Raw genomic sequence first — 25,228 nt, 5'->3', positions numbered from 1 at the left:
ACGTGCCAGGCACCCGAGGACAGGGCTCTTTGGGACAGAGCCCGCGAGCTGGCGGCCAGCCCCCGTCCCCTTGACCGGGTGCGTTGTCGTTGTGCAGATGTACACTTTGCACTACCTGGACCAGCTGGTCACGGTCCTGCAGAAGCTGTCCCTGTGCCAGCTCACCATCCCGGTCCTGCAGCTGGGCGTGCTGATCTCGGCCTGCGTGGTGGGCAGCAAGACCCTGGAGGACCTCTACCACCTCCGGTCAGTGCGGCCGGTTTATCTCCGGGGCACAGGCTGTCGTGTCTGTGTGCGTCTCTGTGAGCGTCAGACCCTCTCTGAATAAGCAGCACGGGGACGGGTCGTCACGAGACGCGGCGAGGGGGCGCGTCCCAGGGACAGAGGCGTCAGGCCCCCGCGTCGCACGCCTGAAGCTAGTGTCGCGTACGTCAGAGCCCCCGACTGCCTGGCCCGCGAGGCGGCGCTGAGCCTGGGCGCGCCCTGAGCCACGTGCGGGCCAACCCCGCGGCTTTCCCCCGGGGTGTTTGCTGGAACCCCCTGGTGTTTCTCCCTGGTGTTTTTGCTTAGCTTTAAGAACTATTCAGAATGTCCAAGTACACGCTGCGTTTCTCGTTCACCTGTGTTGCTCCAGTGCAGCGAGCGCAGTGCAGCCCGATGGCCTGCTGCGTCCTGCGTGACGGCCTGACGCTGCTTGTCGCCCCGCAGACTTGCCCTGGTCTGCTCCGACCTGACGCTGAGGGAGGCAGCTGCTCTGCACGAGGAGGCGGTGGGCCAGGCCTACATCGGCGAGACAGAGCAGGCCAGGTGTGCTCGGCGTGGGCCGCGGCTTCCTCCTTGCCGCTCGCCCTCCTGCGACGGCACAGACGAGGGCATGCGGGGCGGGGGGAGCCGAGTCCCCTCAAGCCCCAGGCCGCTGTCCCACCATGCCTGCCCAGCGGGGCGTGGGGAGCGCCTGGGCCAGGGGCCAGTGCGTGGGCATCGGGGGCTGGGGCGCGGGTGATTGCTGACCCCTCCAGTGTGCGGGCACCCCCGGGGTGGGGCCGTGGCAGTGGGGGACACAGGACGAGCACCAGCGGGGTCCAGTGGGGAGGCGGAGCCGAGGGAAGGTGCACGCAGACGTCTGTCTGGGAGGCAGCGGTGGCGGGGAGCCTCGGCCTGGCCTTCGTGGGCGGGGCGGAACGCTGGCCTGGACGCGACCTGAAGGCAGGGCAGGTGTCACAGGCCGGCGCAGGCGCCTGCAATCCAGGAGGGGGCAGGGCTGGAGGCCGGCATGTGGAGGCCATGTGCGCGGCCAGGGCGTGGGCACGTTTTAATCTTCGTAAACGTGAGTGAGCGGTGGCCTCCAGGAGCCACTTCAACTTGTATTTCCCTGATCACTTATGAAACTGAACGATTCCAGGTGTCTCTTGGCCGTTAGGTTTCCTCACGGTGCTGCCTGTGTCACTTGTGTCAGCTGCAGGAAAGAAATTGCCTTGAGAAAGGAAAAGGGCCGGGAGCCACTGTTAGAGGAGAGTCTGCCGGCGCTGGACCGTCGGCAAAGCGCTGTGCCGCCAGCGGAGATGAAGCCCCTGCTGGCAAAGGACAAGGTGCCCTCTGTCCACCGGAAGCACGCCTTGGTCCCTGGCCCAGTGTGGGGCGGGGGGCGGCCGGAGCTGTGCTAGAGCCTGTGTCAGGGATCCTGGGAAAGCCAAGGACTGGTGGACTGCGTCCCCTTCCTGCGGGCCTGAAGTCCCCAGGGGCCTGCTCAGTAGGGCAGAGAAGCCAGCTGGGGCGGCACAGAGGGTCCCTGAAAGTGGCCCTCTTCGGCCCTCCCCCCACACAGTGGGGCCACTTTGGCAAGGACCCGCCCCCAGCTGCCAGTCTCTGAAGTCAGAGGGCGCTGTCCCTGCGGGAGAGCTGCACTTGGGACTCCGTCGCGAGCCCCACAGCCAGCACTTCGCAGGTGTGGTGGGGGGCAGCAGCCCAGAGCTGGGGGCGTGCGGGCCTGTCCCCCAGGACAGGTGCAGCATGTGGCCTGCACCCCGTACTGTGGGGTCTTTGTGCATCTCGCTGAGCTGCAAGAGCTCAGTGGCCTGCCCACGCCGGTCGGGGTGCCGCCTGGACACGAGAGGGCGCAGGGAGCAGTGAGTCTAGTTGAGGGAGCGCGGGGTGGGGGGGTGGGGGGGCCTAGGACCCGCTTCCGCACAGCTGGTGAGCGGGGCGGGCGGGAGGACGGCCCAGGGAGGGGGTTCGCGGAGGAGAGTGCGGCGCCCCACGGACGCCGCCCCTCTGCCGGAGGAGCCGCCGGCCCCGGGGTCAGAGGTGGCACGGGCTGTGGCCTCCCGCAGATCATGAAGACAAACGGAGAGACCGGGAGAGGCCTGGATGGCACGTCCCTTCCCCAGCTGTGGACCCTCAAAGCGGAGGTCCTGCTCCAGATGGACCTGTACCAGCCCGCGAGGCTGCTGCTGTCGGAGGCGTACCAGGCCTTCCAGGTGAGGCCCCTGCCCAGGCCCCTGGACCGCGGGCCTCTCTGCGTCCCCCGATGCCGCAGCTGAGATGCTGCCCGTGGAGAGGGCCGGCGGGCTCGGCAGCAGCGTTTGGACCCTCCTCCTGGAGGCCCGTCCGACTCCCCTCCGTGGGCCCAGTTCTCTGGGGGGTTTCTTTCGTGCCCTCGCCCTGCCTTGGCCTCGTCTTGGCCCCTCGGCCAGTGAGCTGGAGGGCCGGCTCCCGACGGCGGCTCCGCCCCTCTCTCCTCCTGCGTCCCTGCGGCTCCGCCCTCCCGCCCCACGCTGAGGCCACACGCACACACCTCCTTCAGGAGCTCGAAGACCCCTGTGCGCAGTCGCGGTGCCTGCATCTGCTCGCCCAGCTGGCGAACAAGGAGAGAAACCACGAGCAGGCCAGGAGGCTGGTGGAGCAGGCCCGGCTTCTGGGGGGCGGCGAGGACTTCTGGTACAGCTCCAGCCTGACGCTGGCGGACGCGCTGCTGTCGCTGGGGACGGAGGGAGCAGAGACGGTGGTGAGCAGTGGCGGGCCGCCGGGGCGGGGTCCGGAGGGCAGGCGCCCACTCACGCCGGGGCGCGGCCACCCTCAGGTCTGCCAGCTGTTTCAGAAGCTCGTGGAGACCTTCAACATTCTCAAGAAGGAAAGACCCAACCGCACGCCCGTGCTGGAGTTCATGACCGCAGACCTGGAAGCCAGGTGAGGCCCGTAGGAGCTGTCAGTCCCACGGAAGCCAGGGCTCCGTTCCTCCATCCGTTCCAGCCTGGGAAGCCCCAGGAGTCACGTGATGAGGGCCACACAGCCACACCCTCTCCCCGCTGCAGAAGCCTCTGGCGTGTCCCATGCGTCCTCAGACCCTCTCGAGGAACAGCGTGTCACAGCCACTCGGGAGGGCGGCTTCAGGACGGCTGGGGCCTCGCCTCGGGCCGTGGGCTCTGGGGCGGCGTCTCCTCCTGTCCAGCCTGCCGCCTCTTGGGACTGCGGTGCAGGCGGCCTCGTCGTGGCCCGTGCTTCCTTTGTCTCCCACCAAGCACAGCAGTGGTTTCTTGGGGGCCCTCCAAAGACCGGCCCTGCTGGGCAGGTGAGGGGCCGTTGGGGCCGCGGCCACTTGGCCGAGTTGGGCCCATGCTCGGCTGCTGTCCCCAGCCACGTGTGCGTCCGCAGGCACCTCCAGGGGGTCCCCGCCGGTCTGGGCAGTGCTTGGAACAGCAGCGCTGTTTCCTACAGGACTGTCCGTCTGTCCATCTCTCGGGTTCAGCTCGTTTTGGAGCTGTCTTGCTGGTGGTCCATGCTCTCTAGCAAGCGGTTTCCTCTGGCTTTGGCCATCAGTGTGAACGGCCATGGCCTTCCGCGTGGCTTTTACGGAGGCCGCCTCCGAGGTCTGTCCCCTCGCCGTTTGTCTGCGCGGCCTCCTCGAAATCGCAGCTGCAGATCCCCAGTTAACGGGCCTTTTCAGAGCAGCACCGTTTGTTCTATCAGCCTAACGGCGGGTTCTGTTTCACTCTGGTTTTTCCGTTTTCCACCGCTTCTTTGTCAGGTCCTCCTTTCTGTTGGCGAGGGAGCTGCTAATGCCGTTCTGTCCCCACCTCCTGGGCTGGTCACTGAGTCCCCACCTTCCAGTCATTTGGGAGAGTCGATCTGAATGTCCCAGTGGGTGGGCACCCGTGGGGGGGGGGCTGCGCTTTCCACCGGGCTGAGCGGCACACGTGACCGTGGAGTCGTGGTCTTCGAGAGCCGGTCCTGACAGCGTCGCGTCTGGCATCACGGCTGCAGGCGCAGGCGGCCGCGTGGGTGGTGGGTGTCATCCTGGAGCCTAAGCGGAGCCCCCTCCCCGGCAGGTACTTGAGGCTCCAGGTGAAGCTCGCCCAGGAGCCGGCTGACGGGGAGCTCTCCCGCGGCCCGGCCCTGCTGAGCGATTTGGACGGCCGCTTGCTGGAGCTTGAGAAGAAGTTCGCCAGCTTCGGCTGCAGAAAGAGCTGTGCAGACATAAAACTGGAACGCGCAAGGATAAAGAGGTGACCAGTCCTGCCACCGGGCCGCCCGCCACGGGGACGGTCCCTCCCAGGCGTGCTGGGACGGCCGCCGGCCCTCCCGAGTCCCCCGGCCACGTCAGCTCAGCTCGGCCCTGCCGGGGGCCACACGCCCCTCCCCCGCCCCCCGCGTGGCCAGCGCCCCTTCTCCCCCCGTCATTGGGCCCTGACAGGGCCTCGTGCTGCCCCAGCCCTGTGGCCCCCCGGGGGGTCCCAGTGACGCTCGCCGCGGCGCCCTCACTTCCGTCCCGCCCCTCTCCGTCCCACCTGCCCAGTCGCCGTGAACATGCAGACGCACGCCTCGGCCCCCGCCCCCCAGCCCGGAGAGCAGCACCTCCCAGCGCCCCGCACACGTGGGCATCAGCCGGCACACGCCACCCGCGGGGCTCGCACGTGGGGCACGTGCACGCCACCGCCCGCCTCGCGTGTTGGCCGCCCAGGCACAGGCCTGTCGCCCCCGCCTGCTCACGCGGGCGCCGGTCCCAGGAGGGCGAGGCCGGCCCGAGCCCCCTCTGCCCTGGGCCGCCCCCGCCCCGCAGAGGGACAGAGCTCGGCCTCCGCAGCGCCGTCCCCTTGCCCTGGCCCCCCACGTGCCTGGTGGTACCCAGCGTTTCAGAGCCCAGCAAGCAGGTCACGTGTGAACGATGAGGGACAGCGACCTGGGCTCTTGCGGGGTGTGACCACAGTGGTGGCGGGCGGCAGAGGGTGTGTGCTGGGCGTCATGGGGCCGCGTGGGGGCAGCCCCCGGCGGCGGCGGGGGTCGGCGTGCGCGGGGCGTGTGGTGCGGAGTGTCTCCCGGGCGGGGCGTGCGACGTGGCCGCCAGCCCCGCTCTCGGCCCCTGCAGGTTGTGCGCCCTGAGCGAGCCGAACGAGGAGCACAGGGCGGCGCGGTACCTGGAGGCCCACGGCCTGGCGCAGGGCGCCGTGGTGGAGCTGGAGGCGCTGCTCCAGCGGGTCCAAGGCTTCCTGCCGCTTCAGGACGTGAGTGTGGGCCCCAGGCAGGGCCCCAGCTGCGTGGGGGGCCCGGGGAGCCCGGGAGGGCCAGCATCGGGGGCTGCGGCTGGGGGCTGGGCAGAGCACGACTCTGCCCTGTAGGACGGGACCCGACGGGCGGCTGCGGAGTGCGCAGGGGCCGGCCCGTGGCCGTCTGGGGAGCGAGCGGCACGGGCTGGGAGGGCGCCGCCGAGGCGGGGCTGCCCGGCGCTCGCTCAGGGCCAGCCAGCACCTGCTGCCCCACCGGCCGGCCGGGCAGCCGCACGGCCCCCGGAGCCCCAGGCAGGCAGAGGGCTCTGTCTCAGTTGGGACCGTTAGCCCTGGGCGAGCACCACTCCGAGTCCTTGTTGTCGCCGAGCAAGGTGTCAGAAACACGCGGGAGCCCCCCACGCCCAGCACAGCATGGCGGCACTCCCGGCGTCTCGCAGACAGCCAGACGTCAGCCGCGCAGACGGGCGGAGAACCCGGCGCTGGGGTGGAGGCCAAGGGCATTAGGACAGCAATGGCGGCCGTGTCCTCGTGCAGAAGGTGAAGGCGGCCTGCCGGCCGTGCGACGAGGAGGCCGCACGTGACCTTTTAAGGGTGGGAGAGGAGGGGTGCGCGCGGGGCCCGTGGCAGAGACGGCGGCAGCCGGGGCCGTGCGGACGAGAGGAAGGGAGACCGGCAGAGGGGGAAGGTGCCGTCGACGTGCGCGAACACGGGTGCGACTGCGGCCGGGAGCGGAGCAGCAGGCGCGCGCTGCGGGGTTTGAAGACGCGATGGCCGAGATTTTTCCAAATGTGAAAGTCGCTCTCCACCGACAGATCCAAGAAGCCCAGTGAACCCCAAGTCCAAGAACCGTGACTAGGAATGCACCAGGACACGGCGCTGACGGGGTGGTGTAGAACCGCGACTCAGGTTCCCAAACTCAGAACAGGTGTCCGGAGCGACGCAGGGGAGCCGGCGGTGAGGCAGCGTCCGCGAGGCGCGGGGACGGGCCTGGCGGCCTGGCGGCCTGCCCCCCGCAGAGCGCCCGCCGAAGACGAAGGCGGTGTCAGCTCCCGGAGCGCTGGCGCCACCCCCCGACCCCCGCAGCACGGGACCGGGGTGCCTGGGGACACGTCTGCCCGGCGACGAGAGCGTAGGAAGTTTATCACCGGTTTCGCTCACGATTTGAGTCTCTTTGAAAGGAAATTGGCGATTTAATAAAAAAGCGGAACGGCGTCTCACCCGTGTGAAAATGGAACGAGTGACCGCAGCAGCAGCGAGGACGTCCGCGCCCCGCGTGAAGCGGTGTCTCGTGCCGAACCCCGGAGGCAACGGCAGAGGCGCCGGGGGGCCTGGCCACCCACGGAAGGAGGGAGAGGGAAAGGCAGGTTCCTCACTCGTGCCACAGGAAGGCAGCAGAGGAGGGGAGGGGGAGAGCCAGGGGCGGGTGGGGCAAGAGGCCGCGCAGCAGGATGACGCCCTAACCCTGCCGAGAATCGCCCCGAATCGCCCCGAATCGCACCGGCCCCCCAGTGAAGGGACGGAGCCTGTCGGACTGTGTAACAAAGCAAAGCCCCGCTCTGCCGGCTGCGGGAAAGCCGCTCGAAGCGGAAGACGACCCGCGTCGCGAGCCGCAGCAGCTGCGTGGACCTCAGACGGGGCGGGCTCCCCAGCAGCGTCACCGAGACCGAGCGTGCATGCCGTGACGTGAGGGGGTGACCGACCCCAAGGGCTGGCGTTCCAAACACTGCAGCTGACGACGCTTCCAGGGAAATGCGGCGAGACCCGTCGGCGTCACAGCGGGGAGCAGACGGCGCTGCAGCTGCGCTGGGGACGAGCAGACGGAAAACCGGCCAAGGCCCGGCAAGGCTGGAACGCTGTCGACAACTTGGCCCGACAATGACACGTCCCCACACCCCGCAGCAGTGGGGCCTTTCCTGTGCGCTCCTTGCTCTGGACCGAAACATAAAACGAGGCTCAGTCAGTGTGCAGGGGCTTAGGGCGTGTGAGGCGTGCACTGAGCCCACGCGGAACGGACGTGGGGGTCAAGAGGCCGAAGGGCGGGCGGCGGGCGTCCACGAGGCAGGGAGCAGGCGGGGGTAGCATGGGGGCGTTGTGGGGTGTGGCCATCACATGGGCTCAGGGGTCCTTGTGGAGGTAGAGAGAGGTGATGCTCGCACAAGGTCGTGAATGTGCAGAGTGCCACTGGGTTGTACCCTTTAAAATGGTTGATTTTATGGCAATCTTATCTAACTTTTTTAAAAAAACAAAAGCTGTGGGAAATGCCTAACTGGAAAGTAAGTAGCATATGTCAAGATAACTGGTCCAGAGACGAAATCAAAAGGGAAAGTATTTTTGAACTAAAGGGAAAAAAAAAAATTTTGATGCAGCGCAGGGGGAAGGTGCAGCTCCAGTCAGCGTCGGTGTGAGAAGCAGGATGGGTCCTGGCCACTGACCTCGGCCACCACCGTAGGAAAGCAGAATACGGCAGAACAAGGAAATCGAAGGTCAGGGTGGAAACCGGTAAAATAGAAGACAAAAGAGGAAAATCAATGAAGCCAAAAGCTAGTTCTTTGAAAAGGTAAATAATCGATAAACTTCTGTCCAGACTGATCAGGGAAAAAGCAGAACGGCATAACCAGTGTTCGAGAGGAGACCTGCCGTCACCACGGACTTCGCTCACCGTAAGGGATGACGAGGGTGTCCATGCCGCAGCTTCGCGCTGACCTGTTGACAGGTGACGTGGGACAAAGTCCTTGACCTGACCCGCCAAAGCTCGTTCCACAGGAAGCAGGTGGCCCGGACAGCCCTCCCTCCGTAGGAGAGACTCAGTCTATAGTCACATCTTGCTCAAAGAAAACGCCAGGCCCGGGCAGCTTTCCTGGGAACCTGATCATTTAAGGAAGAAAATGACAGTCCTGCACAAACTCTTCTAGAAAGTTTAAAAGGAGGGATACATTCCGGCTCTGTGAGGCCAATATTCCTCTGATGCCGAAACAAAAACTACAGCCATTATTCTGCATGATTATAAATGCAGAAATCCCAGACAGAATTTTAGCAAAGTGAATCCAATCGTGTGTAAAAGGCTACTACACCAGCGCCAGTTGGGGTTGCCCCGGGGTGGTTTGACATTCAACAGCCCTTCGGTCTGGCTCACCATGCTTAGAAATAAATACAGAAAACCCATGTGGCCATCTCAGCAGCTGCGGGAAGAGCGATAAACTCCAGCACCCAGGCCTGATTGTAAAGGGAGGGGGCTCTCAGCAGACTTACCAGCAGGGACCTCCCCGATCCTGAACCTAGCGAAGGGCTCCAAGGGCTCCAGCTGAAGTCCCACCAGACGTGAGAGGAGCCACTTCCTCGGGGCCACCAGGGGGCGTGCGCTCCACGCCTCCCGCAGGACGGTGGCCGCCAGTTCAGCGAGGCAGGTGGAAGCCGGGAAGAGCATCCCGTTTGGAAGGAGGGAGGTGAGGCCGGCCGTGCTCACAGGCGCTGTGAGCAGTTTGAAACCTCCGTGCTGTGGAGCTGCTGGTCGGACGGGCACGTCGCACAAGGCCGCGCGGTGCGACAGCCCTGTGCGAATGCCAGTTTGACATTTCCGCGTGCTGGCAACGATCAGCCGCACATCAAACGATTTTACACAATACCACTTATGATGACATAAAAATGAAATTTGATCAAAAAAAGTGAAAACCTGTACCCTGAGAACTATAAACCGTTGCTATGGAAAATTAAAGACCTAAGTGGGAAAATACATCAAGTTCATGGGTCAGAAGACTGGATGTTACTAAGATGCCACCTTTCCCCTAAATCATCTGCAGTCCTTACCAAGATAACTGCAGGCTTTGTAAGTGGAACGTGACAAAACCATTTTGAAATTCAGATGGAACTGCAGAACACATAACAAAAGCGAAGCCGGAGGCCCCACACTGCCTGAGTCTAGACTCATTATAAAGCTGCAGGAATCGAGATTTCAGTGTAAAGTTAGATTAATGAAACTTAATAAAGAATCCCGAAATAGACACACAGAGGTAGACGTAGCCGAAGGCGCAAACCCATCCGGCGAGGAGGGGCAGGTGTGTCACACGGTGCTGGGCCCGCTGGGCGCCCGGGGATGAAGTGCAGTTCACGTCCCCAGAGGGGCGAGAATCACCCCGGCCGGCTGGGCCGTGGGCGGCGACGGGCAAGCCAGCGCTGAGGCTTCTGGAGGAGACAGGGCCGCACCTTCGCAGGCCGAGGTTCAGAAGCACGTCTGTGAAGAATAAATCGATACATCGCACTTCTGCTCTTCAAAAGACACTACTCAGAGTACGGAAAGGCGAGTCACAGCCTGGGAGAAAATATTTGCGAATCATCAATATGACAGAACATACAAACAACTCACAATAAGAAAATCCAATAAAAAAATGTGAACAGACATTTCTCTAAAGAAGGTGGGCAGATGGTAAATAATTCGTGTGGAAAGAGGACAGACTTCTTTAGTGGGTCAGGGAAATGCAAATTATACGCATAAGGAGAAGCCACCTGAGAGGACGTGGCTCCGGCCAGGCCCGCCCCCGAGAGCGAGTGGGGAGGGGGCGGGACCGGGCCCGCGCGCCCTGCGGGTGGGCGCGAGCCGCTCGGCGGCGCAGGGCGGGTGTGCCGGGCGGGGGTGCCGGGCGGGTGTGCCGGGCGTCCGCCCGGCCGCCGAGTGAGTGTGACAGGCGTCCGCCTGTCCGCCGGGCCGCCCGTCCGTCGGGCCGCGCCGCTCCTCGGAAGCGAGCGGCAGCGCGGTCCGCAGCCTGGTGCGGACGTCGGGGGCCCGTGACGCCCCGGGCTGAGTGATGAGCAGGACGCTGCTGGGGCCCCGGGGCGCGCGGCGCACGTGGCGGCGCGGGTGGACCTCGTGGCGCGGGGTGACCCCGTGTACGGCGCCCCCTAGGGGGTGCAGGCTGCGGCGCGGGGCGGCGGCCCAGCGGGGCGGTCGCAGGCGGTCCGCGGTCACCGCCCCGACGCGTCAGTTGCAGAACGTGAACTCGCCGCTGATGAGGAAGCTGGCGGACCTCAAACTCGGCCTGGTGGACGTGGCCCTGGGCATGCTGCAGCTGTCCTGGCAGGAGGCGCAGGAGCGGCAGCTCCGGCTGGGCTCCTTGGACAAGCTGCTGGCCCGCCACCTGCAGAGCCCCGGCGACCACACCTCCGTCAGCCTGGTAACGCCCGCCCCCCAGGGCCCTCGTCCCATCCGCGCGGCCGACGCGGCGCCCCGAGGGCCAACCCGCGGGAACCCAAGGGCCGGGTTCTCCAGCTGCGAGGTTGCGGCCCCGCCCCCCGGGGCCGGCGACCTCCACCCTTGCCGGGGAGGCCCCAGGAAACCAGGGTCATGTCGGAGCTGCTTCCCACGCCCGTGACAGCGCCTCACCCAGGCCTGAGTCTGCTCTGCCTAGTTATTGACACGACATAATTGACACGTAGAAAAGTTCATGAGGTGAATTCTTTTCTTTAAAAAATTAACTTGCGAAATATTTGTTTTGAAGGAAACAGACTGGTATCATCAACAATTTGTTACATTTTATACCTTATGAAGCAAATTTGATTTAATTGTATGTGGATCAAAGATAGGCCTAAAATTGAACTTCATACAAACTCACGTGTATGTCATCGAACCCCCAAATCAAGGTTCTGTAAGCAAATATGAGTGACCCTCCAGACACCTAGGCCCTGGAGGCCCTCCCCACCCTCCCCGCACGCACGGGGTCTTCTCGGCGTGTGCGGATGTCGCCACTGGGGGGCGCTGGGGGCGGGTCCCGGGGGCGCTGGGGGCGGGTCCCGGGGACGTTGGGGGCGGGTCCCGGGGGCGCTGGGGGCGGGTCCCCGGGGGGGGGGTGTTAGCTGGTGGGCCCACTGCGTTTTCTGGGGTGGAAGCGGGTGACCGGAGGGCGGTTTATGTCCCCGAAGAAGTGGTCTACGCTGCAGCGGACGCTGGCCCACACCGTGCTGGCGCAGCTGGGGAGCCTGCAGCCGCTGTGCGCGCGCTGCGTGGGGCTGCGCGCCCGGCTCCTGGGCCTGGCCGGGAAGGCCCTGCACCTGCTGGCGGTGCACACGGACCCCGTGCGCCCCACCTTGTACTGGGAGGACGGCCTCTCGGTACGTGCTTCCTGCCTCAGTGCGTCACAGACCGCCACGTGTGCCTCCCGACGCAGAGCATTTACAGCTCATCTGAGCGCGCGAGAACGAGGGTGGAAAGGAGGCCTCCAGGCGGGTGGTGTGGGGGGCGCGTGGGGCGAGGGAGAGACGCCCACTGCAGAGAGTGGACGGGGTGGGTGGCAGAGGGCAGGACCCAGAGCCCGCCAGGCCCCAGCCCCCGATGTGGAGTCCAGCAGGTCTTGGCCCCTGGTGTCTTCCCTGCCCCAGCAGTGGAGTCTGGGGTGTGCCTGCGCCCAGATGCTAAAACCCGGATGCACCCCCCCAGCCCTGCCCCCCACATGCAGTCCCGGGAAGCCGGGCCAAGGCCCCCACCCAGCAGCCGTGTGGCACACACGGCCCCACCCTTCTGCACGCCCGACAGGGCCGCCCCGCGGGCCAGGGTGTCCCGTGGGAGAGCCCTGCCTCTCAGATGGAGCTGGTGACAGCCACTGCCCTTGCATGTCACCGCCCCGATCCCCTCTGTATACGGCTCTCCCTCCACCCGGAAGACCCTGCCCCAAGCTGATGGCCCCACACCCCTGTGCGAGGTGGGGCTGGTGCCCGGTGGACTCTGTCCCGGGTCCCTGAGACCTAGGACTAGACGCCCATGTGGATAAGTCAATGGATTTTGGCCCCTCGTTCTGCCTGCACAGGTGGCCCCAAGACACAGCCTCAGCACCTCCTGTCTGCGCCAGGGCCCTGTCCACAAGATGCACTGACAGAGACCCCTGGGAGGGCTGTCGGGGAACGTGCGCGGAGTCCCAGGGGGCAAGAAGCGTGCCCGCCAGACCTCCTGCCCGCCCCTCCGTGACCCATGCACCCTGGACTGCCCCTCCGCCCTGGGCCCGCTGCCCCCAGGCCGGCTCCCTTGGCGCCCCTGAGCACCCCGTCAGGCCCCCTGAGCACCCCGTCAGGTCCCACAGGGGTCGGCTGGGGCACTTGTCCCGAGCCCCGGGCAGGCAGGCGCCGGCTTCGCGTGCCAGTGCCCGGGGAGCGTGGTTTTCAGGGCTGAGGTTTTCAGTGTGCGGGGGCCGCACGAGGCTGGGCCATTGGCCAGCCTGACAGGTGCGCGGACGCCTGTGGCCGACCTGTGGCTCCTGTGCCCTAGGCGGGGGCTGAGCTCAGCAGCCTCAGGTGTCTGGAGGTCGCCCAGGAGGACGGGGACAGCGAGCAGCGTCCCGGTGGCCTGCCGGCCTACAGGGCAGCCCTGGGGGAGGACAGCAGGAGAGGCTCCGACCTGAAGGTGTGGCAGCCCCGGCCCCCCGCCCCAGCCCCCCGCCCCGCCCCCCGTGCCCTCCACGGAGACCGAGCTGAGTGTCACCCACAGAGGGAGCTGGCGCTGGCCCAGCGGTACCTGGCGCAGGCGTCCGAGGTGCTGCTGCAGTGCCTGCAGGTTGCCCTGGGCAATGGCTTCCTGGAGGTGGCGGCGGCCGCCAGCCTGGAGGTGGTGGAGTGTGTGGGCGCCCTGGACCCCGTGGCCACCTGCCAGTTCCTGGCGCTGGCTCAGGTGCGGCTCTGCCCCAGCCCTGGTGCTCCTGCCCGCCGGGGGCCCCGCCAGCCGGCTGCATGGAGGGCGGTGCTTGCCTGGGGGGGGGCATGAGCCGGAAGCCGGGGGCTGCCCACCATCTGGACGGCCCCCTGAGCACCGGCCCCTGACTGACGTCCTCTGGGCCCACAAGCCTTGGGCCCCCCAGGCTGGGAGCAAAGGACCGTCCGCATGCTCCCCCTGCATCCCGCGGGTGGGTGCTGGGACGCAGTAGTGACTGCGGGGTCCCCAAGGGGCTTGTGCCAGGGGAGCCGGACAGCCCTGCGCCCCTGCTCCCCGTGGGGGCATGCCCTGGACAGCCGCGGCCCTCGCACCCCCGTGGTCTGTTTCAGAGCTGCTCTGCCTCGGAGGCGATGCGGGGTGTGCTGCTCACGGCCACCGCCGACACCGGCAGCTCACAGCTGGCGGCTCTGCTGCAGCTGGAGCACCAGCTGCGCAGCAGGGCGGGCGCCTCCACCCGCCTGTTTGCCAGCGTGCAGCAGAGGCTGGCAGCCATTTCCAAGGTGAGCGAGTCGGGGACGCTTGGCAGGCGCCCAGAGCCTGAGGCCGGGTCCCAGTCCGGGCTCCGCCCCTTGCTGGCATCTGAGAGTCCCCTGCCAGCTCCTCGGTGGCCATAGGGACAGAGTGCTCAAGGGGTAGCGCCAGGGCCTGGGTGCCATGAGGGCGCTGTGTGTCCTGCGGCCCTACCTTCCGGGGGGATGATTCACCCCATGGGCGCCCCAGCGCCACCGTGAGCGGGGACGCCCAGTACCCCGGGAGGTGCTGACAGCGGCGTCATGCTTCTGGGCCGTGGAGGATGCGGTGCCGTCTGTGCGTGAACCAGGCGTGGTCTGGGGGCGGGAGGGGAGCACCCAGGGGTCAGTGCGGACAGCGGCCGGTTTAGGATTTCAAGGCAGAAGCATGGGAAGGTGGCAGGTCGCGGGGGTCCGGAAGGGGCGTAGCGGGGCCGCTGGGGGAGCGGACCGAGCGCAGGGGGGACTGCGCAGGAGGAGGGGCTGGCGGGGAGGAAACGTGGGCCTCGGCACCGAGACTGTATGACGGGGTGCGGGGCGCAGGCCCGAAGCGTCCGGCCACAGATGCGCTTGCCGGCCTCCATTGCGAGGGCAGTGGCCACTGCAGCTCGGGGCGGGCCGCCCCGGGCCGTCGTGTCCAGGGCCTTGGGGAAATAGGCAGGAGCCTTGGGGTCGGGGGCGGAAGGCTTGGGGGTGTCCCGAGAGGACCTGTGGGGGAGCCGGCTGGGGTCAGGTGAGTCCCCAGTGCAGCCGTGACCCCGTCCCAGGGCGGGGCCGGGCAGTCGGGAAGGGCCTCTTCTCTGCCCTCTGCTCGGCGAGGTGTCGTCGGCTCACTGTGCTGGCCCTGGCTGTGGACGCCGGCCAGCGTCTGCAAACCCACGGACGGGAGACGGGCTTCTGAGCCGCCAGCTCGCTGGGCGGCTGCCGTGCAAGGGGAGCGGGCGGCGGGGACCCTGGAGGCCCGGGCCTGGGGGGCAGAGGGGAACGGGGCTGCCCGCAGCAGCCCCGAGGTCACGGGCTCTGGGGGGGGGGTGCTGTGCGGTGTGGACACGGGCCCTTTCTGCCCTTTCGGTTCCGGCTACACGTGCACTGGGTCACGCGGGTCAGGTTTCTGACAGGAGCTGGAGAGGCGAATCCCGCGTGCGTCTGCTGCCCCCTTGTGGTGGCCGCGAGTCCTGCGGGGGTCTCAGGCACCCAGACCCCGCCCACCACCCGCTCCTGCACCCGGCCTGCGCCCATCGCCCCCTTTGTCACGCAGGCTTGGCAAAACCTCCAGGTCACAGAGCAACACTTTAACCTCCTGGGCGAGGTTCCTCCCACCTTCCGGATCCTCTTTCTGCATCACTCGCCAGACAGGTGAGGCCTCATTGATCCTGCGCCCGGCGGTACCCCCACAGACAGGCCGGGCGTGGGGGAAGGGCCCGGGAGAGGACGCGGCGACGGCAGGGGGTGGCGGGGGTGGCACGGTGCCGCCCTCACCCCTGGGCTGGCTGTGCGCCTCCTGCTGCCCCCCCCACACACACACACACTTACACGGGGCAGAGCTGTCTTCTTTGCCAGAGGGGAGGTGGCCCGCCCAGTGCCCGGCGGGGGCCGAGGACAGTTAGCCACAGACGACTGGCCAGATGGCCAGATGGCCGGAGGCGCCGGCGGGGGGCAGTGGCCCCCGGAGCTGGACCTTGACCTCATGCTGCACCCACCCACAGGACCCACCTGTACGGCGCTGCCTACGAGAGACCCAGGTCCATCGCTGCAGCCAAAGGCAGGGTGCTCCAAATGGGGGGTGCGTCCTGCAGAGCGGGTGCTCACCGGCCACCGTCCTGGGCGCCCCGTCCAAGCACCCAGGTCCCTCCCTGGGCATGATGGCCCGAGCCCTCCACCTCCCTCCCAGCTGCCCCTCGGCAACTCTCCGGGTGTGGAGCTGACACGTGCTCCTCAGAGCCAGGGACCGCTGCGGCCCCCACCACGGCCACGCCCGCACGCCGCGACCCCAGGCACTGTGATGGGGGGGGGGGCGCCCGCCTTCTCCAGCACCCCGTGCTCTTCCTCAGTCCCCAGGCCCTGTGCACTTCGCTCGACTCTCAGGGCGGCTCTGGCAGGGCGAGCACACCCGCTCGGGCCGCCTCCACTCGCCCTGAGCACGGCGCCCCTTCCCAACGTGGTTCTGAGCGGCCGTGAGCCCTGTCCGCGGCCAGGGGCAGCCGCCTGGGTCCCCGAGGACAGGCCGGCCATCCCCGCAGCCCCCGCGCAGGCCGCTGCCTGGCCCGTCCCCCATCGGTGGGGCAGGCCGGGCTCCAGGGGCTGTCCACGGGGTCCGGGCTGGGCTCCCCGCCACGTGGCCCTGGGCAGGCAGGCAGGGCCCTCGTCAGCCTCTCTTCACCAGTTTGCTCACTCATGAAGCCCCGGCCCTCGGCCCTCGCGCTGGGAGGGTGGGGGAGGGAGGGGGGCGGGCGAGCGGGCCCCAGGCTCACGTGCCATGTCTGTCTCCACAGGCTCCTGCAAGGTGGCGCGAGTGGCTGTGAGCCCCGCCGCCTTTTCCTCCCTGTTAGCCGGCGTCCAGCAGTTCCGGGAGCAGATGCAGGCCGAGGTGTACACCCAGGACATGGTCTTGAGCTCAGGCCTGGTGAGGCCCCAGGCCCCAGGCCCCGGGCCCAGCTGTTGGGCATGGGGACCCCAGCCCAGCTGCTGTGAGGCGCGTGGGGGGCTGGGCGAGGACGGCCCCCAGTGGGGTGGGGCGCTGGCAGTCGGGACCCAGCCCTGTGGGACACCCAGTCAGCCTCCCTGCTGAGTGGGGCCAAGTTTTCTTTGGGTCCCTGATGCGGGCCTGACGCAGACATGGGCTGGGGGTCCTGGGGGTCCTGGGGGCTCTCAGAGGAGCCGGCGGGAGAAACCGCCTGTGCTGCCGGGCTGGCCCTGGCCGCCAAGCCGTGTCCAGCCCTGCGGGGGCGCGCCAGCTTTGCTTTGACCGAGGCCTCTGTGAGCCCCCAGACAAGCTCTGACCACGGCGTCTGGGCTGGGACAGGGGTCGGCAGACACGCACTTCGAGAGGGAGAGAGCGTCCGCACAGAAGCTCGGCGACACCCTGCAGGCCCTGGAGGCCTACCTGCAGCCGCTGTCCGCCCTGCTCAGCTGCCCGGAGGCCAGGTGCCGTCCCCGCAGAGTGGCCGCGGGCACGGAGGTGGCTCCCCGCCAGCGCTGCCCACGCGTGACCCCGAAGGCCCAGGGCGCTGCCTCTCTCCGTGCCACGGCGGGGGGCGCAGAGCCCCCCGGAACGCCTGACCGGCCTGTCGGCCACCGGGACGAGGTCCTGGCTCTGCTTTCTCACCCCGCACCCCTCACGTCCCCTCCAGGCCCGGTGTGGGGGGGGCGTGGCGGGAGGGCCTGGGGGGCATCGGCACGTGGCGCTCTCTGGACCCGCCGCCGGCTCGCACCTGGGTGCAGCTGCCCCTGGCGGGCATCCCAGGGCACCCGCTGCGCGCGGACGTGGCCGAGGGGGCCCCTTCAGGTCTCTGTGCCTCCGACTTGCAGGACACAGAGCCCCACGGTGCTCGCCGACGTGGGCAAAGCAAAGGGCAAGGACAAGGAGCGGAAGCCGTCGCTGGCCCAGGGTGAGTGGCGGCTGCGGGGAGGCCGCCAGGCCCTCGCGTGGCTCAGGAAGCCCCGGGGTCTGGCGCCGCCTGGCGGGGAGCACCGCGGCGGGCTGGGAACGGGGTCCTGGCCAGGGCCTCCCCCGACCACAGGCGGGTGGAAGGCCCCAGGAGGCTCTGCGCGCAGCCGCCGGCCAGCGCCCGGGGTGGGCAGCTGAGCGCAGCCGCCGGCCACCTCTCCTGGCAGACCCGGTGGCCCCCCCTGTGTGTGTGGGCGGCAGGGACGACGTGTGATCTTATGGGTCACGTCAGGTGTCACCAACCTGAACACACACGTCCCAGGTGACGTGAGGGCAAAGTGGAGGGCCCAGGGGGCCTGCTGGTCGGCGGCCCGCTGGGTTCGGAGTGGAGGACGGCACACACCTGTGAGTCGGCCGCGGGGAGGGCAGCCCAGCGCCTGGGCATCCCGCGGCTCCGGGCTCATCCGCCCTTTCGGGACAGACGCCCTGCCTCAGCCGAGGCGCTTGGAAGCGTCCGGAACACCCGCGCCAGCGTCCGAGCCCACACGCGCGTTGCGGAGAGAGGCGTGATCCCCAGCGCTGGTTTATAAGCCGCTCGCCTGCTTTTCTTCCCCCACAAAGACCTGTTGAGTGGAGGGGAGCGGGCAGTTGCTCCGTCACAGGCGCGGGGCCTCCCTCCAGGTCCTGAGCTGCCGCACACAAGGTGCAGATGCGGGAGCTGACGGCCGAGGCCGGCCAGCCGCCCGTCAGCCGGAGCTGACAGTCCTGCCGAGGGCCGTGGCTCGAGCACTGGCGCCCCTTCTGCCTCGCAGACTCGGGGAGTCGGGTCAGGGAGGCCGCGGGGTCCAGCGTACTTTCTGCTCCTCGGTCAGGCGAGGTGGTGTGGCCGCACTCGAGGGCCGGGGCTGGCAAGGGGAGCGGGTTCCAGCAGGCTCAGCACTCGCCTTTCTCTGCAGAGTCCTGGCAGGGCGGCCCCACCGCGACCCCCTCCGGTTCCTCGGGGTGGGGTTGGGGCACCCGCTCATCCTTTCCAAGCACCCCCGGACCTGCCTCGGGAGCCGGCTGCGTGAGCCAGGGCGGGTCCTGAGAGCCCTGCGGGCTCTGAGCGGTGTCCTGAGCGGTGTCCCTGCCCACAGCCGAGCCCGAGGCTGCAGACCTCGTGCTGGTCGGGGACAGACACCTCCTGGAGCTGCCGCTGGAAGGCCTGGCCGCGCTCAGCGGCGAGACGGTGTCCTCCGTGTCCCGAGAGTTCTCGCTGCAGATGCTGTGGAGCCGTCTCCACAGAGAGGCAGGTGAGCCCGGGCCGGCTCCTCCGCCCCGGCCTCGCGACCGACTGCTGGGCCGTGGGCCTGGGACGGGCGTCGAAAGCTGCTCCTGACGCCCACTGCGGGCCCAGGGCCCGGTCGGGGCTGCGCTCGGCCTCGCGCCTGGCGTTTGGAGGGAGGGGAGCAGTGAACAGCGGCCATCGGTCACATGGTCAGTGGTGATCGAAGACCGAGGGGGCCCCGGAGGCCCCGCTGCGGCGTCTTCTCTTCACGGGCCTGCGGGGAGGTGTGGCGGAGGCTGAGGGGGGGCGGACGGCGGAGGCTGAGGGGGGCGGTGGTCCCTCCACGACCGGCGCGCCCGACGGGCCGAGGGCAGGACCCGGGACGACCCTGCTGTGCGCGCTGCACAATGGCCCGCGGGACACCGCGTCTCGGCGTCAGACGCTCCTCTCAAGTACACGCGGACGGGGACAAAAAGGGCCGAGACCGAGCGTGATCGGGGTAGAAACCGCCGCCCAAAGGTGGACTTTTTAGCCCTCCACACACTTCTGAGCATCTCACGGACTCGGGAGACGCGGCCGCAGGGTGCGGGCCGCTCCGCAGTGGGGGCGAGGGGCGCGCTCGGCTTCAGGAGTGGACGGGCGGGCAGTTCACGAGCAAGGGTCTGACTTCGGACGTTAGAGCGGAAACTCTGTGGACCCCGAAGGAAGCGGGGGGCGGGGGGCAGCAAGAAAACGAAGGCGAAAGCAGGTCGTTTGCGACAAGACCCGGGGCCTGGAGAGCCCCCCAGCGAGCACGTGGGGCGGGGGGCCGGGAAGCCTCGCCGAGCCCTGCGCCCCGTGCGGGGGGCGGAGGCCGGGAGCCGGGGGGCCGGCCGTGGTGCGGGGCCGGCCGCGGGTGGCCTGACAGCCTCTGGTGACCGGCACTTTCTCGGGGTCTCCTGGCCCCGGCTTTTCTCAGCTTTTCCATGTGAGAAGTTGCTGCCCATTAAGCTTGAGGGCACGTTGACAGTTCTCCTGCGTGGCTTCTCACGTCACGTAAGATGCGCCGTTTCAAAGCGCGCAGCCATGTGGCGCCCGCAGCATGGGGTGGCCCCCTCGGGGGCCCCACGGCCGCCCAGGCCACGGCGTCACCGCCGCTTGCTTGTCCTCCGCAGAAGGCGTCACGAAGGAGAGCAGAGGCAGAGAGCCCCGGAGGAGGGGCCCAGGCAAGAGGGGCCGCAAGGTAGGCCGGGGGCCTGGGCAGGCGCGGGCGGGTGAGGCCGGCCCCGCGGGGACGCGGGCGCCCCCGGACCAACCCCCGTCGCGCAGGGCAGCGGAGCCCGGGCCACCGGCCCCGACTGCGTCGCGGTCGACTCGGACGGCTTCCGGTGTATCCTTTGCGGGCGGCGGTGCCGGGGCGCGGGCCAGCGGTTCCGGTTCTCCTTAACCAGCCCAGTCATCGTGGACCCGCACGAGGAGGCGCAGGCCGCAGGTGCGGGCGCCGGCCCGGGGCTCGCGCTCCGTCCCGGGCGGGGGGCTGCGCCCACGTCTCCGCGGCCCTGCGGCCTCACCCTCACTGGCCACGTCTCGTTGCAGACGCGCTGGCCCCCATCTGCGTGACCCAGGGCCTCCTGGACAAGTTCAGAGACTCATTCACGACGCGCTGGGCGGGGTGCCTGGGGCGCAAGCACCCCCCGAGGTTCGGCCTGGTCCCCCATACCATGCGCTGCATGCCGGGGCCCCACCGTCCTGCCTCCGCCTCGGCCCCTGCTTGTCCCTCGGGCTCCCTCCTGCCCTGGCTCCGTCTGTCCTGTCGGCCCGGGGCCCGGGGCGGCTCCCGGAGCCTCCTCGTCACTCCTTGGCCTTAACGGTGCCTAGATGAGGCCGTTCTCGTCCTTGTCCCCATGTTAACGACGAGGACCCAGGCTCCCAGGGTCCCGTGGCCAGTCCAGCAAGCCTCCTGCAGGAAGCGGGGACGTCGCCCGTGGGTGTCCTTGGGGACCTGGGTGTGCTTGGCAGTCAGGGCCCCGGCCCCGTGCGGCGGGGTCCATGCCAGGCACAGCCCAGTGCCCAGGGAAGCTGGGTCGACTTGGGGGGCGGCCCGCGGGCCCGGGCTGGGTGGGGCGCTGTCCCAGCGGAGCGGCTGGGGCGTGGGCGGCGTCCTCGCTCTGGCGCGCCCTGGCAGCCCGCGGGGCCCCGGGCCGCACGGGTGCCGGGGGTCTGCCTGCCCCAGCCGGCCACCCCGACGGGTCACGCCCCCCACACAGCCAGGCCGAGTGGGAGCAGCTCCTGGGCAGCTGCGGGGGCTTCTTCTTCTACGGGATGGAGAGCTTCCTGTCCCACGTGTTTGTGGAGAGTCTGGCTGCCGCCAGCCTGTCAGGTGAGCCGGGGCCCGGTCCCCCCGCCCGGCTGCCGGGCCCACGGGCGCAAGACGGGCTGGCACGGGGCGGGCAGAGCGGGGCCTTCGCTGGCGTTCGGCAAAGGGCCGGGGTCCTCGGGCCGCCCCTCCCGCCCCGCTCCACGCCCCAGCCCCAGGTCGAGGGTCGGGCGTTGCCCCAGGCCTGGGCTCTCAGAGCCCAGGAAGGCTGGCTGGGCCTCTCCAGGACATGCTGGTCTAAACGGAGGGGCTCTGGGCGGCTTCTCCCCCTGCCGTCTGCCCTGGGTCCAGGATGCCCGCGGGGTGGCCTGCAGGCACCCCTGAAACGTCCCTCCCCCCAAGGCGTGTCGCCACGGACGGCAGCTCAAGCACGCGGTGTTTGTCCCGCGTCAGGGCACCCTCCTTCCCTGGCGCCTGACCCGCTTTCCGCCCCGTGAGCACGGCGCCTGGGCAGACTCCTTTCTCCAGAGGGAGGAAGACGCCTCCCTGAAGCTGCAATTCGAAGCCCCCTCAAATGGGGTGGCCGCGAAACCCCAAGGAATGTGTGTACTCATAGGTGCCTGCAGGAGCGACCGCACCCCGGGGCCCACAGCTCCCCCCTCGGGACAGCCCCTGGGGACTCTGAAGCCCAGACGGTCCCTGTGGGCAGCGGGGCGCTGGCCTCTGCCTTCATGGGGCGCCCACACCCGCTGGGCGCCCACACCCGCTGGGCGCCCACACCCGCGGTGCCTGTTGCAGTGGGCACGCAGGACCAAGGGGCCCGAATTGTCCCCGTGTGCCCGAGAGCACCCGGGCAGGCCAGACGCCTCGCCTCGTCTGCGGCCTCACTGGACAGGGGATTTCGGGGCCCCCTCTCACTGGGGGTCTGTGAAGGGCTTGGGGCTCCTGGAGCAAACGACACCCCCGTGTGCCGTGTGGACGTTGAGCTTGAGCCTCGGTGGGCGCCCGCCGGCATGGCCTCTCCGTGTCCTGCAGAGTGCCAGCTGATGGTGCTGCTGGACCGGGCCCGGTCCTACGACAGCCTGCAGCGCCACATGGCGGCCTCCTGCGGCAAGAGGTGCGCGGGGCGGGGTCTCCGGGGCGGGGCCTCCGGGGCGGGGACAGGGGCCGGCTGCGGGGAGGGTGGGCGCGTCCCCTCCTGGCTCGGCCCACCCTCGGACGCAGTGCAGGGGGACCTGAGGGCGTCGGAAACGCGGCTTCCGGTTCAGTGGATTCGCGTTTGGGGGGGTTCGGGAGCTGCCAGTGCGGAGGCTCCCACCCGGGCGGGTGGCGTGGGGCGGGCTCCGGCCCACGCGCTCGGCCCCCTGCAGTGCGCTCCGGCTGTCCTTGGAGGACCCCGTCGACACCGCCATCCTTCTGAGTCTGGTGGGCGTCAAGAGCATCCTGGCGAACCAGTGGCCCACAGTCCTGCAGGACAACGCTCTGCGGGCCAGCGTCCTGTGGGAGAGTGAGTGGGCGGCCGCCCCAGCCCGCCCCGCCCCGCAGACCTCCGCGGGGGCTCGCACGGGGGCCCCTCTGAGCGGCGCTGTCTCCCCAGGTCTGCTGGCAGCGGGCAAGCCGACCGGGAGAGCGGTCCGTCTCCTCCAGAAGATGCAGGCGGGGGACGTGGTCAGCCACGGTACCTGGACCCTGCCCCCCCGCGCCGCGGCCGCCTAGCCCCGTGGTCCCGTAGCTCTGTCGGGTCCGAGGCCCCACCTGTGCCCTGGCCACGTGCTGACCGAGGCCCACGGGCGGGCACTGAGGCCTGGCCAGGGGACATACGCCCCTCAGGGCTCTGCGCATTTGTCTTTAACACCGTTCGAGCCGTTCACGTCCCAGAAGCCCCCGTGCGCGGTCCGGGGGCGGGGACCAGCGCCGTTCCTCCCAGGGCGGCCCCGATGGCCACGTCCGGTGACGGCCGCGGTGACGGCCCCACACACGGAGACTGGCGACTGGCGGGGGAACTTTAACGCAGCCCTCGGCGGTGGCTTTGCTGGGGTGCTCGAGGCTGGTCCCAGAGCGATTAAAATCACGAAACCTTCAGGACTCGCAGCACAAAAGGAGCCTGAAATCTAGAAATCACGTGGCCCAGGGTGCAGCTCCCAAAGACAAGTGCGAGTGTGTGAACGAGCGGACGGGTGTGGACGAGCGTGTGCGAGTGAGTGGGTGGGCGTCAGCAGGTGGCCGGAGGGGGCTGCGGCTCCTGGGTCACCGGAGCGGGGGGCAGGCAGCTTCCCGCCCCGCCAGCGAGGCCACCACGGCTGCCCCGTGGCGCTGGCGCCCGCCCGAAGGAAAGGACAGGACGGCCGGCGCCGCGGGCCCGCCCTGCGGCCAGTGGTGGCCGCTGGCTGGTGGCAGGAAGGGACCTGAGCCGGTAGAAGCTTCCGGATTCTTGCTGCGCTCGGTGCTGGGGCGTGTGGAGTGGGGAGCTGGCCTTGGAGTCGGGCGGGCCCGGTCCTGTGTGGTCCCCCCTCCGGCCTCGGTGGCCCCGGCTGTGAGGGATGAGCAGCAGCGTCCACTCCACAGCGCTGAGCACAGGGACGCTGCCTGTCCCCACCGCTCCGCGGCTGGCCCTGGGCTGGCCCCGGTGCCTGCGCCGGGCGCCTCAGGCGTCACGAGCTCCTGTCTCTCCCTCCCAGACGAGTCTCCAGGGACCTCCAGGGACAGGCTGACGCTCCAGTCACAGCCACGCGGCCCCGAGTGGCTCCTCACGAGCCTCAACCTGGTGCTGTACGGGCTGCCGCACCAGGTCGTCGAGTGACGGGCCGGGACCCTCCCCCGGCCACCCACGCCCCCCTCCAGGCTGGACCCCCTCTGCCTGGGGGGGCCCCTGCCTCCTGCTGCATCACACTGGACCCTGTGGGGGGCTGCCAGCCCCACAGGTCCTCCCCCGCCCCGCCCCCCCTTCCACCCCTGCCAGCTCTCCGGGGCCCTCCGGGGGCGGGAGGACCATTCTGCAGGGGCTCGTGCTGCACCAGGGGCCTGGGGACAAGGCTCCACTCTGCAGGGGACGTGTGGGTTCCCACATGGGCAGTCCTCACTTAACCACCGTAGTAAACAGCTAAATAAAATGAGGGCTGTGTGTGCTTTCTGGGGCGGGGGCGGGGGGGCTGGGCGCAGCCTCCTGTGATCTACTCCCCCTGACTCAGATGCCAGCCTCCCCCTTGGAGCCGGAGGGAGGTCCCCGCTGCTGCAACGAGCCCCATGTGTGGGGCTTGGACCAGAGAGGGGTCCTCTGGGGGCTTCCAGCAGTCCCCGTGAGACCTCGAGGGGCGGCCTGGGTCTGCCCCAAGCCCGGGACCTTCTGGCCACAGCTCACTGCTACCGCAGGCCAGCACGGGGCTTGTCCTCAGCGGGGGCCCGAAATGTGCCAATGAGGGGGGCAGAGCCAGCAGGTGACAGGCTGTGGGAGGTGGTGGCGTGAAGCCCACTCCCCCGGCGGGAGGCCCACGTCGGTGCCCTGCCCGCCCCCTCGCTGGCCCCTCGGCCCGTGGCCGCACGTCAGCGGCTGGGACACTCACGCTCTCCAAATGCCCTTTGGCCGAGTGGCCGCATTGGACCTGCCAGCCCTGTTTCCCCCGGCCAGGGCAGGCCCCGGGAGGTGGCAGGGACCTGTGCGGGGGTGGGCAGAAGTGCCAGCCGCAGCCTGTGCTCCCGCTGTGCCCTGGGTCTGCGGGCCAGCGGGGCCAGCGAGGGCCGGCGGGGCGGGCAAGATGGGCCAGCGGGTGCAGCAGGGGCCGGGACCTCGTTCCCCCACATGGAGGGTCATGCAGCGCCAACAGCACCGGGAGTCCTCGGGGGAGGCCGTGGCAGGACCCAGACTCCTGCGTCCGGCGGGCCTGGCTGACCACTAGGCTCTCCATGCTGAGGTCGTCTCTGTGACTGGACTCCAGCCCCTCCAGAGGTGCCCGGTCCCGTCCAGCACTTCCCCGCGGCCGCCAAGCACAGGAAGCCGCGGTCCCACACAAAGCCTTGTCCCTGCCCGCCTCTCCCGGGCACCCCTCTGGCCTCTGAGCCCCAGGGCCACACAGCACCCAGCAGCCGTCCAAGGGCTGGAGGACGCCTGGTGCCCAGCTGAGGGGCCCCCGCTCGCCGTCTGGGCTGCGGGGCCCCAGCGCTGGCGCCGTGAGCGGGTGCGGGGGCCTCGCGTCGTCTGGACCTCGTGCCTTGGCCCGGCCTCCCTGCTCCTGCGAGCCGGGGACCAGGACCCACACAGGCGGCAGTCCCGACGGTAAAAAAAAAAAAAAAAAAAAAAAAGCACAAATTAAGACGATGAGCGTTCACTACCGCACGCACTAAAACAGCCAAAACAGAGCAGCGAC

General features: G+C 68.8%; 1 protein-coding gene across 10 annotated transcripts in view; it reads left to right on the top strand.

Annotated features, from left to right (window-relative positions):
* The window catches only part of CFAP46 (cilia and flagella associated protein 46), a 64,505-nt gene extending 40,727 nt beyond the window's left edge, over positions 1–23,778 (top strand). For 5 of the 10 annotated variants that reach the window (XM_036223119.1, XM_036223122.1, XM_036223115.1 and 2 more), the window contains 27 exons: positions 98–246; positions 709–807; positions 1,457–1,589; positions 2,331–2,477; positions 2,804–3,004; positions 3,080–3,186; positions 4,326–4,502; positions 5,363–5,498; positions 10,478–10,666; positions 11,412–11,600; positions 12,748–12,882; positions 12,967–13,146; positions 13,518–13,688; positions 14,956–15,053; positions 15,404–15,480; positions 16,190–16,320; positions 16,720–16,841; positions 17,226–17,305; positions 18,441–18,596; positions 19,726–19,793; positions 19,880–20,042; positions 20,147–20,249; positions 20,818–20,930; positions 21,903–21,984; positions 22,238–22,374; positions 22,465–22,545; positions 23,546–23,778. In XM_036223119.1, coding sequence (XP_036079012.1) covers positions 98–246; positions 709–807; positions 1,457–1,589; positions 2,331–2,477; positions 2,804–3,004; positions 3,080–3,186; positions 4,326–4,502; positions 5,363–5,498; positions 10,478–10,666; positions 11,412–11,600; positions 12,748–12,882; positions 12,967–13,146; positions 13,518–13,688; positions 14,956–15,053; positions 15,404–15,480; positions 16,190–16,320; positions 16,720–16,841; positions 17,226–17,305; positions 18,441–18,596; positions 19,726–19,793; positions 19,880–20,042; positions 20,147–20,249; positions 20,818–20,930; positions 21,903–21,984; positions 22,238–22,374; positions 22,465–22,545; positions 23,546–23,667 — 3,546 coding nt within the window. In that variant the 3' untranslated portion in view covers positions 23,668–23,778. Of the gene's footprint in view, positions 1–97; positions 247–708; positions 808–1,456; positions 1,590–2,330; positions 2,478–2,803; positions 3,005–3,079; positions 3,187–4,325; positions 4,503–5,362; positions 5,499–10,477; positions 10,667–11,411; positions 11,601–12,747; positions 12,883–12,966; positions 13,147–13,517; positions 13,689–14,955; positions 15,054–15,403; positions 15,481–16,189; positions 16,321–16,719; positions 16,842–17,225; positions 17,306–17,596; positions 18,043–18,440; positions 18,597–19,725; positions 19,794–19,879; positions 20,043–20,146; positions 20,250–20,817; positions 20,931–21,902; positions 21,985–22,237; positions 22,375–22,464; positions 22,546–23,545 lie in introns of those variants that run through there. The other 5 variants (XM_036223118.1, XM_036223117.1, XM_036223116.1 and 2 more) reach the window with 5 other exon arrangements.
* Positions 23,779–25,228: the final 1,450 nt, after the last annotated feature.

The sequence above is a fragment of the Rousettus aegyptiacus genome, unplaced genomic scaffold (genome assembly GCF_014176215.1).
Source record: "Rousettus aegyptiacus isolate mRouAeg1 unplaced genomic scaffold, mRouAeg1.p scaffold_m13_p_6, whole genome shotgun sequence".
NCBI lineage: Eukaryota > Metazoa > Chordata > Mammalia > Chiroptera > Pteropodidae > Rousettus > Rousettus aegyptiacus.
This window is presented reverse-complemented; position numbering and strand designations above follow the sequence as displayed.